At 43.3% G+C, this 18,100-nt stretch overlaps 5 protein-coding genes across 7 annotated transcripts; 4 read left to right on the top strand and 1 right to left on the bottom strand.

Moving 5' to 3' along the window:
* Positions 1-300: 300 nt before the first annotated feature.
* Positions 301-2,870, bottom strand: LOC128298614 (uncharacterized). Its single transcript, XM_053034382.1, has 3 exons — positions 2,589-2,870; positions 1,317-2,533; positions 301-436 (listed from the first exon to the last, which is right to left on the bottom strand). Exons 1-2 carry the CDS (start codon positions 2,868-2,870, stop codon positions 1,331-1,333), a joined length of 1,485 nt encoding a protein of 494 aa, XP_052890342.1. The 3' UTR covers positions 301-436; positions 1,317-1,330.
* Positions 2,871-5,012: 2,142 nt separating this feature from the next.
* LOC128296839 (TELO2-interacting protein 1 homolog) lies at positions 5,013-8,257 on the top strand. Its single transcript, XM_053032340.1, has 4 exons — positions 5,013-5,200; positions 5,265-6,101; positions 6,164-7,864; positions 7,963-8,257. Exons 1-4 carry the CDS (start codon positions 5,013-5,015, stop codon positions 8,255-8,257), a joined length of 3,021 nt encoding a protein of 1,006 aa, XP_052888300.1.
* Positions 8,258-8,343: 86 nt separating this feature from the next.
* Positions 8,344-10,220, top strand: LOC128296840 (uncharacterized). Its single transcript, XM_053032341.1, has 2 exons — positions 8,344-8,603; positions 8,675-10,220. The coding sequence occupies exons 1-2, from the start codon at positions 8,344-8,346 to the stop codon at positions 10,218-10,220; spliced, it is 1,806 nt and encodes a 601-aa protein (XP_052888301.1).
* Positions 10,221-10,380: 160 nt separating this feature from the next.
* LOC128309760 (serine/threonine-protein phosphatase 5) lies at positions 10,381-12,544 on the top strand. Its single transcript, XM_053046223.1, has 6 exons — positions 10,381-10,630; positions 10,749-11,138; positions 11,222-11,343; positions 11,414-12,135; positions 12,218-12,299; positions 12,391-12,544. The coding sequence occupies exons 1-6, from the start codon at positions 10,486-10,488 to the stop codon at positions 12,439-12,441; spliced, it is 1,512 nt and encodes a 503-aa protein (XP_052902183.1). The 5' UTR covers positions 10,381-10,485; the 3' UTR covers positions 12,442-12,544.
* Positions 12,545-13,234: 690 nt separating this feature from the next.
* Positions 13,235-15,692, top strand: LOC128296855 (uncharacterized). Of its 3 annotated transcripts, none has more exons than XM_053032361.1 (3): positions 13,235-13,485; positions 14,424-14,671; positions 14,761-15,692. In XM_053032361.1, the coding sequence occupies exons 2-3, from the start codon at positions 14,444-14,446 to the stop codon at positions 15,043-15,045; spliced, it is 513 nt and encodes a 170-aa protein (XP_052888321.1). In that variant the 5' UTR covers positions 13,235-13,485; positions 14,424-14,443; the 3' UTR covers positions 15,046-15,692. The 3 variants fall into 3 exon arrangements, with proteins under 3 accessions (XP_052888321.1, XP_052888320.1, XP_052888319.1); XM_053032360.1 differs by lacking the exon at positions 13,235-13,485 and adding an exon at positions 13,492-14,169; XM_053032359.1 differs by lacking the exon at positions 13,235-13,485 and adding an exon at positions 13,492-14,282.
* The last annotated feature ends 2,408 nt before the right edge of the window (positions 15,693-18,100 follow it).

Here is an 18,100-nt window from a genome sequence, read left to right as displayed (position 1 = left end):
TCAAAGATGGACGACATGTGCGCGCGTCGGAAAAAAAACCATCCGCACGGTACGGTTTTTGTTTTGTGGGCAGAAGTTAAATGTAATGTGATATTAAATAAGTGAATCAGATGAGGGATAGAATTGTTTTTTTTTTTGCGTTTAGATAAGCATTTAGGGCCATTTAGATACGTACGTGTAAAAAAACGGTTTTCTTACTAGCTCGTAACGCAAGCGAGTAAACACAGAACCTAGAATGCATTCCGCTCAAAAGATCTATTCATTCCCGACCATCGCATCATGTGGAGGCCAATTATTTCTGTCTGCCATTTTATGGGGAGTTTTCGTCCGTTGTTTTCGACTCGCACACACACACACACACCCCGGTGAGGCATCTCGACTAGTAGACGTGTGTGCGCTTACGGTACACGGCGACCGTACAGCAGGTTCGTTAGGACTAGATTATAATGGAATAAATAGTTCCTTGTTTAGTGTTGTTTGTGAGTGTACAATTAAGCGATGTAGCAGTAGGTTCGATAGGGAAAGTCACGTCGATGGTTAGGACTCCATTTGCTGCGTTTGTGTTTTTATCAACCACTCGCAACAAAAAACCCGAATGTACATTATTACAAATACGAAGGAAAAAACACATTAACGAACAAACACAACGAAAAGCATGTACTCAATATTATTTAAAAGTAGACAAACGTAGAATAGCGCGATTCGAATGGCAGTGGGGAACAAGCATAGGTGAATCTCGTTTTTGTTGCAGCAACGAGATGTGTGTGATTGTGTAAATAATGTAAAAAACAAAAGGAAGACAAAACTGAGTATAACATCTGACAAAACAACGCCCGCCGCGCGGCGGACATTTTAAAAAGGAGATTAGAAACAAACGAAAACATGGTATGATTTAAGGATTAAACTAAACAAAAATGGACCATCCTCGGTAGAATGGTAGGTGAAACAAAAATCCAGAACGAAAGATAACCACAGCACACTCCACATTCCACTAGCAGGACAACGGACGAATCGAACGCGCGGTCGACACGCGGTCAACGTCCGACGACTCTCAACGTCATACAATCGGTAGTACATAGTACTTAAACTTAAGACGTCTCAACTCTCTCCTGCAGGGTGACAGACCCGTTATTACATTTCATTTGTTCATCGTTTCATTATCGTTCATCATCACGTTCACAACTCATACAACACACAACTAGTAACGGAAAGCCAGCAGTAGTAGTAACAGCAGCAGCAAGAAACAACCGCATCAATTAGGGAGAAGAAAATCGAAAGCAATAAACATATTATGAAATGGAAAATTCAATACAAACCTGTGTCGTTGTGTTTATCTTTTGCCTTTTCCTTTCGCCGGCTTCACGATCGGTGGTTCCGTGGGGTGTTTGGTGAGGTATTTCCGTGCCATCGCGCCCGTATCTACCAATTTCTTCGGTACTTCAAACGCATCCATCAGTGCCTCGGCTAGCGGCCGATCAAGCTTAACGCGAAAACGCTTCACTACGAGCACAAATTCTTCACGCGTCAGTATCGTATTTTCTGCCGCCGCTAGCTGCAACATCAGGTGACCAAAGTCACGCTTCAGTTTTGGCTTTTTCGGCTTCAGCGCAAGGAACCGACAACGCTCCAGCAGCATTTCCTGCACGTCTACCGGACGTGCCGGTTGCGCTAGGAGCACTCCTTGGTAGATGATCTTTTTGGTGGGATTTTTGCGCAAGCCCAATCGACACAGCCTGGCAACGGGTCGTGAAATGAAGTGACATGATCCCAATGATAGCACATTCATCGTTGGATGTTGAACAAAGGCTCGCACTAGATCGAGTGTGACGGTGTCCTCAAACATGTTGCTGCCGAGCCAAAGTTGCTCTAGTGTTTCACTTTTCTTCATCATCCGTGTAATAAAGGATATCTCTCGAGCGCCTAGTAGATTATGTTCCAATTTCAATCGTTTCAGTTTGGTTTGTGATATGCCCTTCAGTATAGCGCGACCGAAATCTTCACCGCGCAAAGCATTCCACGAGAGATCCAGATGCTCCAGTGTATCGTTACCAATGGTTCCTACCAAAAGTGGAACAATACATTGTTCCTCGTGGTACAAATGATTCCCAAGCAGGATTAGTTCCTTAACCGTTCTTTGCGTGGAAAGAAACCGTCCAACTGCGGGTCCACTATGAATGTCAAGATGGTTCCAGCTGAGATCGATCATCTCGATACAATCACTGTACATTAGTGCACCGAACAGTAGTGAACCGGCTCGATCGGAAATTTGACAGTGAGCTGCTTCCAGCAGACAAACCCCCGAGTTGGACAACGCATTACACAGGATCCCCATGCACTGGTCGTCGATCGTATTGTAGGAAAGCGATAGTTGCACAATCGTCTGCAACTCCTGCAATACATTCGCCAACATGCAGGCTAACGCGGGATTAAGCAAACGATTCCGACACAAATCCAAACGTGTCAGATGGTGGGGATGAGTCCGGAGCACCGCATCCAGAGCAATTTGCACGTGCAGATTTGTGTAACCACAGCGCTGTAAAACATGGATGTTAAATAGAAACAGCTTAATTTAATCAATCGGAACTTACATTCAAATCCAGTTCCACATTTGCCGATGGGTTTTGCTCGATCGTTTGCAGCAATTCTTCGATGACTCGGAATGTCGTCGCGCCGTAGATGAATGATTGCCTTCGATACCATTCTGAGGTAGTGGGCGGTTCATCATCTCTGTCAATACTGGCCAACCTGCTGCATGGATCTTCCAACAATGCAAACTCTGCAGCATCGTCGACTACCGAAGACTGTGAGCTAACACGGAATGGGCAAATTTGTTGTTTTTCTTCAAAGGTAACTTCTAATTTGGATGACATTTTTTATTGCTATTTTATCGTACCAAAATTTTATCTAAACTAAACATATATAAATACCTCTGGCTACTCGATAAAACGGTATCGTACGTGAACCGTCGCTGATAATCCGCCGGCTAGATACACCGCATTTGGCGGCGTTGTCTGCGACCGCACGCATGGCAGACTAATGAATATCGGATTTTCGCACGATAAGATATCGTATCCTATCACCACACGCCGGTTCGTCTCGGGGGTATATTTTACACTGGGAAGATGGACAACATCAGTTCAAAAGTGAAATTGTATCGACGGTACGGCTTTGGAGAAAGAAATTTACCAGCGTTCGCACAGCATGGAAATAACTCCCGGCTGGAAGGAAAAATTGCAGAAACGATGGGACATCTTCTATCTACGGTGGCAAATCTACAGCATGACATATTTTCTTGAACCGTGGGAAAAATGTCTAGTCAGTATCCTTTTCCAACAGTGAATCGAACTATTTTTATAACATGTTTTATAGTTCCACGAGCATAGAAAAAGAAAAAGCGGATAACCGTATTTTCTGTTTGAAACCAGTGCGTGAAACTAGCTTAATACCACTCGGTCCATGACATTAGGGCGAAATTAAATCCCACGCACACGGGCGAAAAGCACTGTCAAAACAGCTGCTGGTCTTGTTGCTATTCAAAGGTGTTGTTTTGATCGCTATCTGCGAAATAGAGTAAAATAAACTTTTCATTCGCATTCCCTTGCGGTTTCGTACGGTATTATTCGCTATTCTTCTAAGAGTTATGCGATTTCTAAACAATTAGAAAGACAGTGCTGTGTGGTGTAGTGACAAACTCTTTTAAATACTCAACCTAGTTGTTCTAACACAGTTTTGATAAGAAAGTGCGGTCAAGCCTATTTCTCTGCGTAAACCAAGCACATTCAACGGAGAAAAACAGCCAAAATTTACGCTGCGTCAGTCGTTGTTATCAATTACCTGCCACGCAACACTGAACCATTGGATATCTAAAAATCGTCCCCTTCAATTTAGGACACATGAGAAAAAAAATCTACAGTCAATTGTGTACATATACCACTGATAAGGGAGTAGTCCCTCGCTGATTACGAAATAATATTACTCAGTACAACCCGACGGAAAGCCTAATCGTGTCTGATACTGATTCACGCCAGTGTACGCAAGAAGATTGAACTAAACCGTTTGTTGGCGCAGAATAATAGTTCTTGTGACTGTTGTAACTATGTTTCGTAAAATATGGAAATCGATTACATCCGTGTATTTACTGTACGAACTCAATACCTGTATCTACATGCTCGACCCGTGGGAAAAGCGCTTCGTCAGTATCCTTTTTCTATGCGTGAATATATGCAAATTTTACATTCGTTGGCATCTGAGACTGTGCGCCGTATAATACACCATCGATACTATATTTCCTTAACCGACCCACTCGCAGATGCATTCATATTTGCCATTTTAGGACTGCTAATCTTCTCCAGCTACGCGTTCCTGCCGGGATACACACGGAAATTGGTTAATGCATTCCTTCCTGCACACTCCGCTCTGTCCGACCTTGACAAGGATCATCAACGGTCGATGGATTTCAACATTCACTGACCTTAATGGATGGCTTGTTCCAAACGGTGGACCATTTCCAGTAGTGCAGAAACCCAAGGACCAAGCACGGACTGATTATCGCACCGTGAAACCAGTCAACGTGTGCTGGGCACAAATGTCGTCGATACACCACAAAACGGAAAAGCTAAAAGTCGTACCGTCGCAAAGAAAACAACGAATGCACGTAGTCAAAAACTGTGGTTATTTAGGTTAGAATGCTTGCTTCCGTTTGGTTATACGAGCGATAGCTATACAAAGTGGTACAAAGTAACGTTTTCAACGGTCTTCTCAAGCATTACGATGAGCTTGGAGTGATTTAAATATGTAAGACACAATACCCAAACGTGGGCATGTACGGATACATTAAATAGAAATATCATTTTTATGGACAAACATGATCTATAATTTATCAAACCGCAACTGTGTACGGGTTTTCAATACTTTGGCTCCGAAACGCGGAATAGCAAAGGTAACGTTTGTTATGTCAACACGCCAATGTCAAACCGCTGGCGCTAATTCACATTCGTAAACAAATCACCACGATGGAGAACTTTTCGGAAATTTTTATCACCATTAAACCACTGTTCGACGCTGTTATTAAAAAACCTACCCAGGAAGGTATATTAAATCTCAACGAACATCTCAAGAAAGTCGACAACAGCAGTGTGCAGATCTTGCAGAACATATTTCTGCAACAGCTGATCATACTCGTCGATGCGGTACCGGGGCTGTAAGTGAATGGTGTCGGTGTGCATTCGTTTCATTTGCAATACTAAACTTCTTTATTCGTACAGAAACCAAAACGAACTGAAAACACATCTGCTAGAATGCATCATCACCATTCTCCAGAAAGGCCGACTGAAAAAGGCGGTAGCGCTGAAAACAACGCTTCTAGCCGCCCTCAAACTAATATACGACAAGGACTCGGGTAAAATACGTCCCAACCTGTCTGAAGAATACAAACTAGCCGTGTTGAAAGTGCTCACGTTCGCGTCTCGCCACATCCAGCCCGATCTGATAGAGGAAGTTTATGTGAAGGAAAATTTAACCCTCCTTTCGCAAGCCATTTTTGTGTGCGTCCGCATAGTGGAAACGGAACGGGCCCGAAAGCTTCGTTTCCAAGCAGTCGATGCCATTCTATCGCTCCTACAAGTGCATGATGATTTCGATTTCAACGATATAGTGCTACGGTGTCAGGTGGCGGAACTGTTGTTTATTACATTGCCGAAACTGCTTACAATTTTCGTGTCCATTATCAATGGAGATGAGAAGCAGGGTACAGCCGTGTACCGGATCGCCATTAAAGCGCTAGGACGAACCCTCATGCTTATCTTTGAAGACTATTCAAAGGATGCAACCAACGATCAGTACTGCATCGAGCGATTTCGGCAGCTGGCAGAAAGTTTCACCGAAAAAGACAAAAATGCTAATGTGTTAGGTTTAGGTTTGCGTGCAGACGACAAAATCAAATACTTTAATGAGACGTCACGTTCTCGCGAATGGTTGCTGCAGGCGGACAAGAAAGTAGAGAAAGTACTTCAACTCATTCTTCATCTTCGTGGGCACGAGGAGGACCTGATACGGCTGGAGTTTGCCAAAATGAACTGCGAACTGTTGCGAAACTGCACTTAGTAAGTTAGGAAAAAAGACTCTCTGTTTGCCCTGATACAGCAAATATTGATTCTCTTTGCAGCAATATGCCCAGCAGTACCGTCCACTATTTGCAAACCGTGATCGCCATGAGCCACGATGAATCGGAACGGGTTCGTGATATCTGCGAAAAGTGTCACCAATCGGTGCTCTATTTTACGATATCCTTCGCCGGAAATCGTATTGACGAATTGTTTTACGATACACTTAACCAAATGCCCCGTATCATCTATCGCGGAGAAGAGCATGAACAAATATCCAACTTTCGACTGATTACGGGATTCCTTGGTTTCTTCTCCGAACCGCAACTGACAAGCGTTTTCTCGTGCCAAAACATTCTAGAACAGTTCATCATGGTACTGTTGGCCGGAGCCGAACTTGAGACTGTCGATGAGCTGATACGTAGAGAGTACGTGTCGTACCGTTTCGAATACGAAGAAGGATTCCACCTGCAAAAGGAAAAAAACGAATCCCGATGGATCGTTCTAAAGAACGTGTCGTCTCCTCGAGCTAGGCAATCGTTTCTCGATCTGATCCACAAACTGCGAATGCACGAGCAAGCGGTAAATACCGTGCTCATGTACATTTTGGACAACTTTTACGCTTCAAGGATAAATAGCAATGGTTATCTATTCATTTTGAGTGAATTGATACCGGACACAGACGATTACAGCCCTTCGCAGCTGGAACAGTTCAAAACATTGCTCTCGGAAGTGTTGCAATCGCATCACTGGTTCTTGGAGTTGGAAGATAACGATAACATCGCCGACCAGAAGTATAATGCGTTGCATGTTTGCCTCGTGGTTCGAACCATCGCCCGAATTGCACGGTTAATGAAGAAACACTTTCACTGGTATCTGTATGATACGTTACGAATTCTTTTGCAATGTTGCGGCAACACGCTAAACTGTGTGAACGAATCAACGGAACTGGCCTTAGACATCGTAGCTCACTCACAAGGCTTGCCCAGCATCGAACAGTTGATACATCACAATCTCGACTACATTTCGCAACAAGTAACCCGGTGTTTAAGACGCAAGGAATACTTTCAGGATGGTATGACCATTCTGGAATCGGTGCTACGTTTCGTACCGTACGAAACATCGGATGTGCTCGAATCAACGGTTACACCAATTGTCATGAATATTCTGGACAGTTACTCACAGTACGGCGAACGGAACTCGATCATTTGTTTGCGAGTGTTACAAATATTTATCCACTCCATAAGACTACGTTATGAGCACGAAGATACAACCCCACCGGACGCTGCTAATGAGAAAGCGTCTGTTAATCTTACGGAGCAGATTGAACGGTTACAAAAACTGCTTCAACGAGAAATTGCAAATGAAGCAGAAGATGTTGAATTCAAACCAGATGAACTAGCCGATGAAACGGGCCATATGGATGTGGGCGATCAGACAGAAAATGAAATCGAAACGGAGGTAAACAACGAAGAGGAATTACCTGCACACGTGAAGATAGTATTGCGCATCCTGACGGTTAACTTCAAACATCTCGCTTCTTCCAACGATGCCGAACGGATTGTTTCATTATGCACCCTGAACGAAGGAATATACGTGCTACAAAGGTACGAAAATCAACTTCTCCCGTTGGTGCACAATATTTGGTTTAACCTTTCCGAACGGTTCTCCGATCGAAATCCTGCCGTGGTAAGCAATGCTTTCGATTTATTGCTCACTCTGGCCCGACTAGCAAAAGATTTCATACGCAACCGATCGCTGGCGTAAGTACATTCGTAAAGTAATAGCAAGAGCGAGTATGCTAACTTACATTCTTATTTGATTATTTTTGTTCTTTTCATCAAATTTCCCCGACGAACAGTGATGTGCTTCCAAAACTGTACACATTTATGAAGGAACACTGGAATGCGGATGCTAGCGCACATCAGGTGTTCAAACTGCAATGCAAATTCCTCGCCTCAATAGATGAGCTGGTGCGCAATCTTAATTTGAGTGAGAAACAACTCGACCATGTGCTTGAAGTAGTACGCCTGTACTGGGAAAAGGCTGAACGACGGGAGCTGAAAAAACGAGCCGCTGAATGTATGCATCGTCTGAGAAGCATAAATTCGCTTGCTGTATTTCTGAAATGTGGCTGTAAAGCTGTTTTACAGTAGCATTGTTCATGCTTAGCAGCCCATGAGTGTATTTGGAAATTTTGAAGCCGTGTAGATAGTTGTGTATTTGGGCATGTTTTGAAAACATGTTCTCAGGCCAAAGAGCGATTAAAACGAGTATAGAGCGTAATTCCAAACACGGTACATTGAAGCAGAAAAATTTTGAAATTAAATTAACGGTAGAACACACCACGGAACAAGCAGTGAAGATAGGTAACCGACGCGTTGAAACAATGCCTAGATCTCAATCGATCAATGCATCCAAAATCATTGCACCCGGGTTTAGTCGAAAACGTTTAATACCATTATACGAAAAAACTAGAATGTGGCGTACCGTTCTGGAGAGGTAAGAAATAAAGCAACCAAACAAGCTTAATGAGAGATATAAAAGAAATTATTCTTCTGTCTTGAAAACAGACGGCTAGATTTCTCCAACATGGACCAATCGAAAGCGCAATCGTTGCAAGAGAATTCAGATGCATCGCTGGGAATGCTGCAATCACACGAGATGGAATTAGGAAGCTTTCAGACCAATTTTCAAAATAACAGCCAGAAAGAATCCTCCAACTTTTCCAACAGCATTTTAAGCGACGCACAGATGGCTTACAACAGCTTCGAAACATCCGGATCTAAGATCAATATCAATTATTTGCTAAAACGTTTACAGAATCAAATTTTACTTCACAATACGCTTCTCGATGCGTCGGAAAAGTTCCCAAAATCAGCATCAATCGAAAATCTCGTAAAAGAGTGCATGAAAGGCACGGTGGCACTCGACGGTCTAAAGCAGCGTGTAAGTGCGTACAAAAATGCGAAACAATCCGCAAAAACTGCCGTACCAAAAGCCGCACTACAAGAAATTCCCAGTATCATCCATAATACTATCAACTGTGCTGAGGACTTACAAACATTGTCCGAAGAAATTACGCAAATGTCCGGCTTTATCGATGCAAATCTCATGAATCGAAGCTCGCTCACCGCGCAAAGTATCAAGGATGCTTCCAAACGCTTAAGGGAGATAGAACAGCTGTGGGCAAATATGCCCACACCGGAAGAAGAAGGTTCCTCGCTAGGGATTTTACATGAGTCCGAGCTGCAAAACTCTGAACGTTTTCTCGATGGAGTGTCTGCATCGTTGAACACTATTTTCGCTCAGTTAAATCATTCGCTTGAAGAAGTTCTGCAAACACCTAACACGCAAAGCTTAAACGAACTGAAGCAGAACTTGCAAGAGTGCAAAGAACTGCTGTCGGATATCACCAGGAATCATTCCTTACTGTTGGATGAAACTATGCCATCATTGGTTGAACCGCAGGACACGGACGATATCTCTTTACTGAATATTGTTTCAAACGAGCTGGATAAATCCTGTCAGTCAGAAATTGAAGCATTCCTTAAAATATGGAAAAAGCCAGAAATGGAACAATTTCTGGACATTTCTAAACAGACCATTGATGACCTTTCCAGTCTACGGTACGAGACGAAAGAAATGTTGGGAAAAATGGTAGCTTCTAACGGCCATGCCAAGCAAACTCCACATCGCAGGCAGTATCTTACAGAGCGGCTAAATGTATTGCGGGATGATGCAACAACGCAGAAGCCTATCTATACATCGATCATAATGAAAGATTACATCGATGAGGATGATTTGTGTGCCGAACAAGAGGGTGGTTTACCCCAAGAATTTGTCTGTCAAGCGGAACCCGCTCAGCGAACGGTTAAATTCATTGAACGTTTCGATGAATCTACACATCCCGCCCCAAAATGTTCCCCAAATTCGGACCACTTCGTAAAAAATCGACTCCAAATGTTCATGCAAGAAATGGATAAATTTCAACAAAATTACCTAAACAGCAAAGAGGAAAACACAGAGCATAACAGGGACATGGTGCTAATCGAGAAAAAGCTAGACGATCTAATGGCAATGATTTCGGAGGTGGTGAATACTTTACGGTCAAACTAAAATTGCAGTAAATCATGTTTTTTACGTTTAAAAATCATTCTCGTTTTTTGAAATCAAACTAAATGTTCCGCATATTCAGCAACCATAGTCAGCCAGGCACAATTCAGCAGCTTATCTGCTGAATATGATCAGCTGTCATCGTTGACAGCAATCAGAACACCGATAAAAAGCAAGCATTGCGTGCATTACATTTTGTTCCGTTTTTTTGCCGTGCATTTTCTCTAGTTTATTCCTTACTTGACTCATTTGAGAAGCTGTTACAACCATGTCGTCTGCGACCGAAGATACGAATCATAAATCGGAAACGGCTGCTTCAGCGCCGGTAGCACCGGAAAACAACACGCCCGAGGAAAATCCCTTGCAGGCGAAAGCCGACGAGCTCGGTGCTCGTGGGAATGACTACTTCAAGGGTAGGTATCTGGCCGCACGGCCAAAACACAATACAAAAACGGATGAACGTTTCGGAGCATAACCATAAAGTTTGCAACATAAAACAACATTGACCTGTATCACTTCTGTTTGCTGCAGAACAAAACTATGAGCAAGCAATTGCGCTCTATACGGAGGCTATCGAAACGTGCCCTAACGAGCGGTTCTATGCGAACCGTAGCTTTGCTCACTTTAAGAAAGAATCGTACGGTTACGCGCTGACCGATGCCGATAAGGCGATATCGATGAAAAACAGCTACACCAAAGCGTACTACCGCCGGGCGGCCGCTCTGATGGCGCTTGGAAGGTTCAAGAAGGCGCTGGCCGATTTAGAGCTAGTGGCGAAGCGATGTCCCAGTGCGAAGGATGCCCAGGACAAGTACACGGAATGTAAAAAGATGGTAAACAAGATCGCGTTCGAGAAAGCCATCTCGGTTCAGCATCAAGAAAAGAGTGTGGAAAAAATGTGCTGTGATCTGGAATTCGCGAGTAAGTGTCTCCCATTGTTAACTTTGCTTGGGTGCATCATCAATGTTGTACTATCCCATTGTTTTGCTATCATTTTGCAACAGCTATCGAGGACGACTATAATGGACCAAAGCTGGAAAATGGTAAGGTAACTTTGGAATTCATGGAGAACCTGCTGGAGTGGTACAAGAAACAAAACAAGCTGCACAAAAACTTTGCCTATAGGGTAAGTTGGACAACAGTAATTTTGCATTTAAATAGCAAAACCACAAAATTGAATCACGTTTCTATTGCAGATTCTTTGTGACATGGAAACACTACTGAAAACGCAACCCTCCCTGGTGGAGATTACGGTGCCGGACGAAAAAAAGTTTACCGTGTGCGGTGATATTCATGGTCAATTTTACGATCTGCTTCATATATTCGAAATTAACGGTTTGCCATCGCCCACTAATCCCTACCTGTTCAATGGTGACTTCGTTGACCGGGGCTCATTTTCGGTGGAATGTATTTTTACTCTGTTTGGATTCAAGTTGCTGTACCCCAACCACTTCTTCCTGGCACGCGGAAATCACGAAAGCTTCAACATGAACCAACTGTACGGTTTTACAGGCGAGGTGGTTTCGAAGTACTCGCAAAACATGGCAGATATGTTCACGCTTGTTTACAACTGGCTGCCGTTGTGCCATTTGATCAATAAGAAGGTGCTGGTCATGCACGGTGGTTTGTTTTCGAAGGACAATGTATCACTGGACGATTTGCGCTCGATCGATCGTAACTGTCAACCGCCGGAGGAAGGATTAATGTGCGAACTGCTCTGGTCTGATCCGCATCCGCAACCGGGACGTGTTCCGTCGAAGCGAGGCGTCGGCATAGAGTTTGGACCGGATGTTACGGAAGCTTTCCTGAAGCACAACAGCCTGGACTATATTATCCGTAGCCACGAGGTGAAAGCGGAAGGCTATGAGGTAGATCATAATGGAAAATGCATTACCGTCTTTTCGGCACCTAACTACTGGTAAGTGTGTTGCACATCAAGACTTCCCATGCTAGTAGGTGGAATGTTAATGGTTTATTTATTTTTATTTTTTCATCAACAGCGACCAAATGAAGAATCTTGGTGCGTTCATCACACTAAAAGGAAACGATTTGACTCCGAAATTCACTACCTATTCGGAATCCGTAAGTATTGGAGTGGTAAACAGTTGAATCTACTGTTCCAAAAAATCGGTTGCATAACCGTGTATATCTTATCTTTTTCTTACCTTTGCAGCCCCATCCCTCCATTCGGCCAATGGCTTACGCTTACAGTTTAATGGCATAGTACTGCTGAGGTGTTTTAGACGGTATTGAACGTTGTTTCAATAATTTTACCCTGCTGCTATTGAAATTTTAGTTTTACATCTCCCGTTTTGCAATTTCGTGGATCCAGTAGTGATCCAGTAGATGGTAGTGAAAAAGATCACGTGGTAGGTAACCCAAATCATATAAGTTCCTTTTGTTTGATTCTTTGTTGTTTTTCTCTTCGGATATCGGAAGCTAAAAATAAGCAGCTCACAGAGCTCAGGTAAACCGAATACCATTTGTTTGGCTTCTGCAAAGTACAACAACACATCATATTTGAGTGAAAGTAAAACCCACAGGTAAAGAAAGTGTTACGGAACGTTATGCATTATCCCGTTAGCCTGAGCAATGACAAGTCTATTAACATAGTATCGTAATAGCAGAGAAATCTTTGAGGAGTATCCATCCCACTAAACATGCGATGCAGATAGAGCTAAGGAAAAGACATTTTGTTTCAGTGCAGACAAGTCAGAATTTCAGTTGTGTAAATGGGTAGGTAAGCAAAATGGTATGGTTGAATGCTTTTGTAATATTACAATTTGCTCTTTTTGGTTACATATGAAGCCGAACCTGTATAGATCATTAGAATAGATGGAACGGTCCCGTTGGAAAATAATATAAATTGACTTACGATATAGATTTTGCATAATCCGAAATAATGTAATACACCATCAGTTACATTATACACCCTGCTCATTATCACCTTATTACGTTTCGTTTTAGGCGTGTTTCGATTATAAAAATTTACAGTTGATAAATTGTTTGGCCATACAGGCTGCCGGACAAAAAGAGAAACCGGCAACAAAATCGTTTCTTCAACGTTGATGGGTTGATGGGACGTTTATAATAAATGCTTCAACGTTTGATACTGGATTCAAGCTGCAGCTAAACAGTTCAAACATGTTCCGCCACCGCAGGGGAGAGAGAGAGCATGCATGAACATGAGAGAATGAAAACAGCTTTTGGATTAGAGCGATACCGTAGGACTACCGGGGTAGAAGCGGTAAACAACAAGCTGCAAAAGGTAGAAATTGTTTCTTCTGTATTGAAAGTGCATTTCTTTTGCTTCGTTCAGAAGGCTACACGTTTCGGAAGTTTGGATTGTTTGGAGTGTATCGTTATTACCGGCTGCAAAAATTGCCGATAAAATCTCAACTGCAGTGAAAACGGTGGCTTCGAGGGTGTAATTGCCAATTGTTGACAATTTAATTAAATCACCAAAGTGGATTCCCTACCTTGGAGCATCAGCATCCCGCTGTAACACCAAAGGTTGAACGACTGAAGCCCTCAAAGTTTTGACCACGAATTGGGAGTAATCGTAGCCTACGATCAGTGCATGTGGCTGCAGCTAGCATTCGTTACAGTTATTTTTCGCTCACGATCCCCTTGATCCGCGGCTATCCGTGAGATAGAGCCGCAGCTGAGAAGAGAACAGGAAAACAACAAAATCGCAAAGAAAACAAACATAACAGCAACATTTACTGTGAAAGGAAGGAACTGTATTGAGGGGCGTGTTGCGCTATCTCGCAAACGGGGATGCTTTGCAGATCAGGAACCTAGATAAACTTGAAAACTAGAACCGGTGGAAAGCATACTGGAAGAAAGCAATCGAACGATAGAGAGAGGAAAAACTGGTATCGGAAGGCTAACCAACCACCAACGCGTGGCAGCATAGTTCCAGTTTCACATAGCACACAGTCTGCAAAAGGTAGGCGCAGTGAAGACTTTCAGCTGGCTGGCTCACGGCTCGGTCCTGGTTGGAAGAAAGAGCGGACGAAGTGCCGTTGTTTTACTTCTGGCATTGTCTGTTGTGATCGCAAGGTGATAATTTGATATACATTCAGTCACTTTTCCGTCGGTTGGTTCGGTACTTGACGTGGGTTAGAAAATCTAGACATACAACAACATTTCAGAACCTTCGTACGAATAACAAATTCCTTGTGGGATAGTTTTTTGCAACAGAATATTAACAGAACAGAAAAATGTCGTCAAACGGTTCGTACAACCTAACCGTCGACGGTGAGCTTCGATACGTCGTTCAGTGGTTCGGAGAGTGGAGTGATTTCCAACGAGAAGACTTCGTGCCGTACCTGGTATCTTATCTGTCCCAGCAAGTCGGTGGAGGTGCTGTGTACGTAAACGGACTCATCAGCGCAATGGCACAGATTAACCCCGGCCAGGACAAACCGATGAGCTTGTTTCAGTGCAGGGTAAGTTAAAACGTTCAGTTTGAACCAAGAACTTAATGAAATACAAAACGATAGCTTAGTCTTTCAATTAATTATTCTTCCAATTGTAGGTAAAATTGTTCAACGAATGGTGCATCAAATGGCCGGAAGAGTTCAAAGCAAAGCTTCTCGATCGTCTAGAGCAGATTGATAATGCATTTGGCACACGAATACGTACAGAGCTGACGAATGGCACGAAGCCGATGAACGGCTGCATGGAGGAAACAGGCACACAACTGGCAGATGCTGACCCAATGAGATCTTTGGACGAAGAATCAGAGCCAACCGCATTGATCGTGAATGTTGAATCGGCTGTAGCAGCACCAAATGCCATTCTCGTTGCAGATGAAGACTAGAAGCGTTAACTGTACGATAGCATGATATCAAGATTACATTTCGGTACCTATTCATGGTCGGCTGTTTGAAAGCAGAACCGTTCGTGAGCAGTGAGCATTTTCGTGGCTATGCCATTACAGTTGTGTAGCATATCGCAACAAATACTAATATTTATTAATTACTGATCGTTAAAACTAGCCATTCCAGCAGATAGGGGAGGGAAGGATACCGTATCCTCTATTCACAGTTCACAATTGCATTATTTAAATATTACATTTTTTTTTCCTAAACCATTCCAACGGTGGTTTTGTAGGTAACTGTTAAAAAGCGACGCGAAGAATCTCGCATTCGTAGTGTGTGGAACAAGAATCGAATAGTGGAAAACATGTAGACAGCATTAACACTTTCTCATGCCATACACAATCAAACAGTCAAGCTTTGGCTGTACAGAAGAGCAAACCTGACTGAGGAACGAAGCATGTTCCAATGTTTTCTTTTTTTGAGAGAACCAGGAACACAAAACCACACAGTTAATTGCATTAAAATGGGGTTTCCTAGAATGCCACCTGTCCAAGCGTGATCGTTCTTCCGTTTACCGTTTATTGTACGACTAGTGCGTAAGATGCATATTGTGCGGAATAAAATATACATATTAACAATCCCTTCACGAAACAACTGCGAACGCGCGTTGATATGCAATTTAATTAAATCACACATTGATTGCCGTTTCGCTGCCAAAGAAGAACCAACGACCGCTGTGCGCTGAAAAGTACAAGGAAGAATTAACGATGCATAAATATTGAGTTCATTGGCAGTGCTCAGTACTACGTATCAATGGATGCATTGCGCTTTGCCGCTGCTCAGACTGCACTTTGACATAGTTTCGACTGAGACCGAATCAATCCAACATCCGTGTAGCGAATGAACAAAGACAATGGAGCAACTACACGTTACTGCATCAACTGCATCGCTGAACTTCAAAAGGCTGTTACCGCACTGCAGAAAGACCTCCGCCAAGAGCCTCCCCCCCCCCCCCCAAAAAGTAGAGTGCAATAATGTTTACATCCACAAGAAGGAAGCTCAACGCTTTTCAAACCCCCATTGCAAGCCTCAGCCACAGGCGGCATCGAAACGGAACTAGGTAATGGTACGAAATTGATTGGCAAAGCTCTTGACAAAGGCAACATTGCTGCTTGAAAGCTACGGCAGCATCAGGCAGCAAAAGAATGAACTATAATAGCTGCAAATAATACAAAAAGGCAAATTATTATGTCCGCGTCGTGTGTGCACCCCGCGGTCCACTCGAGGACCAATCACGGCCATCGAGGGAAATTGGCCACCGCCTTTCGCGGTAGTCGCACACCGTCCGGTTTGATCCACCCGAAGGTCAGGGATGTCGGGGAGAAACACTCGAACGTCTTATGCACGCGCACGGCTACCGAAAAACTCTCGAGAGCAAATGATTCGGGCCAATCAAACCCTCGTCATCATCATCATCATGATCACCATGCTGGGTTGGGTTAGGGAGGCGAGTTTTAAACACTCGTATGATGCTGGTCACCACTGAACACCTTGAACATGAAACAGCACACGAGGGGCCAAAATTGGGTATTCGATCTTGACGGCGTTTTCGATGCCTCGCCTGTGTAGTGTATCTTTCGAATGTGTGATGAACTGGGGGGAAAAAAACGGCACACAACATTAGTTGCGCTGCGGTGGAGCAGTCGAATCTGCCACCATCTGCAAGTATTGGGCGTTGTGCGCATCAAAGGTTAGTTAAATGGACAATGGTGAGAATGGGAATACGAATCAAATTCGTGCGTGGTTTTCTGCGCCACGCGATCCGGCCTGTACGATGATGTTTGATCGATAACGTTAACGATAGCGCAGATGTAATGATGTTTTGTTTTTCACAACAATCGAACATAAAATTAATATCGTGCGTGATTTACAGATTATGTTAGATGCGTTAGCTAAAATCGCTACATCAATGTTTATGGGGAGATATACGCTCAGAAGGTCCAACAAAAGAAAAGGTAGCGTTTCTATTGCTCATCTGAGCATCGAGCAGGTGGCAGAAAACCTCGAGTTAACGAGGACAAACCCTAAATTGATGATGGTGTACCACTAGTGGCCTTGCTAACAATTCCTGTTTTACTCAGGATTGACGTTGAAATGTGACCGCACCTTTGAAACCGTGAACAATTTCACTTATTTTGGGAATTTTTAACAGTCTAAATTTTTCACAAGGCTCCGGAGGTTGGTCATGTTAGGAGAATGACACCGGACGACCCAACCCGTCCTTGTAGCTCATCCACATGAACGTACTATGGCAGACGACAATGTTCGACCTTGAGCGATGTAGAAGACACCTCCTAGAAGCAGGTATTCTAGAAATTGTGGGTAACGATGCACAGCACAATTCATCTATCGGGATATTTAATTATGATTTGAAAATTTAAAGAGATATTTCAAAAATCTGAAACTTCGGGAACATGAAATACACAATTTACGGGTTTCTTCAACCTGCTAGCTGTATATCTTCCATGGGAAAACTCCCCTTCCTTAAGGACATTTTAGTGCTGTAAAAATAATTCTAAGTAAGTACCAAAAGCATGTAAACTCTTCCAAATTCTAACAACATCTGTTAAAAAACTGTTACCGCAAAATGTTCGAATGACATTACATCTCGAAATTGTGCTCCTCTTTACACCTGGGTCAAAACCAAACGGTAGGTGAAAATGTGGAAAACCTTTCTGCGCGCCGTTCGACCAGACGCGATTTGCTTTAATTGTATAAATTTCACGGCTACGCAAAGGACAATGGTGCGATTAACTGTACGTCAGACTACCTAACGCACACACTGCCCCCTGTGACCCTCTCGGAGGAGTTGTACACGCAGTTCGAAGGTTTCGATTCAGACCCAGAACTAAGCGAGCGCACGCACAGGCAGCCGTTTTGCATTCATGTTGCAGCTATGAACTTTGAATATGATGCGCTAAGACTGGCCAGACACATTGCTTTGTGAGAGGGTTTTCTCGGCGCATTGAGGTTAGCAGCTCAAGACCATGCGAG

The sequence above is a fragment of the Anopheles moucheti genome, chromosome 2 (genome assembly GCF_943734755.1).
Source record: "Anopheles moucheti chromosome 2, idAnoMoucSN_F20_07, whole genome shotgun sequence".
In the NCBI taxonomy this organism is placed as follows: Eukaryota; Metazoa; Arthropoda; class Insecta; order Diptera; family Culicidae; genus Anopheles; species Anopheles moucheti.
This window is presented reverse-complemented; position numbering and strand designations above follow the sequence as displayed.

Coding starts and splice junctions, on each gene's coding strand:
- LOC128298614 (XM_053034382.1), bottom strand. CDS start 2,870: ATGTCATCCAAATTAGAAGTTACCTTTGAAGAAAAACAACAAATTTGC. Junction 2,534..2,588: donor ATGTGGAACTGGATTTGAAT/GTAAGTTCCGAT, acceptor CATGTTTTACAG/CGCTGTGGTTACACAAATCT.
- LOC128296855 (XM_053032361.1), top strand. CDS start 14,444: ATGTCGTCAAACGGTTCGTACAACCTAACCGTCGACGGTGAGCTTCGA. Junction 14,672..14,760: donor TGAGCTTGTTTCAGTGCAGG/GTAAGTTAAAAC, acceptor TTCCAATTGTAG/GTAAAATTGTTCAACGAATG.
- LOC128309760 (XM_053046223.1), top strand. CDS start 10,486: ATGTCGTCTGCGACCGAAGATACGAATCATAAATCGGAAACGGCTGCT. Junction 10,631..10,748: donor TGGGAATGACTACTTCAAGG/GTAGGTATCTGG, acceptor TGTTTGCTGCAG/AACAAAACTATGAGCAAGCA. Junction 12,136..12,217: donor TTTTCGGCACCTAACTACTG/GTAAGTGTGTTG, acceptor TTTCATCAACAG/CGACCAAATGAAGAATCTTG.
- LOC128296839 (XM_053032340.1), top strand. CDS start 5,013: ATGGAGAACTTTTCGGAAATTTTTATCACCATTAAACCACTGTTCGAC. Junction 5,201..5,264: donor GTCGATGCGGTACCGGGGCT/GTAAGTGAATGG, acceptor TTATTCGTACAG/AAACCAAAACGAACTGAAAA. Junction 6,102..6,163: donor CTGTTGCGAAACTGCACTTA/GTAAGTTAGGAA, acceptor TTCTCTTTGCAG/CAATATGCCCAGCAGTACCG.
- LOC128296840 (XM_053032341.1), top strand. CDS start 8,344: ATGTTCTCAGGCCAAAGAGCGATTAAAACGAGTATAGAGCGTAATTCC. Junction 8,604..8,674: donor TGGCGTACCGTTCTGGAGAG/GTAAGAAATAAA, acceptor TCTTGAAAACAG/ACGGCTAGATTTCTCCAACA.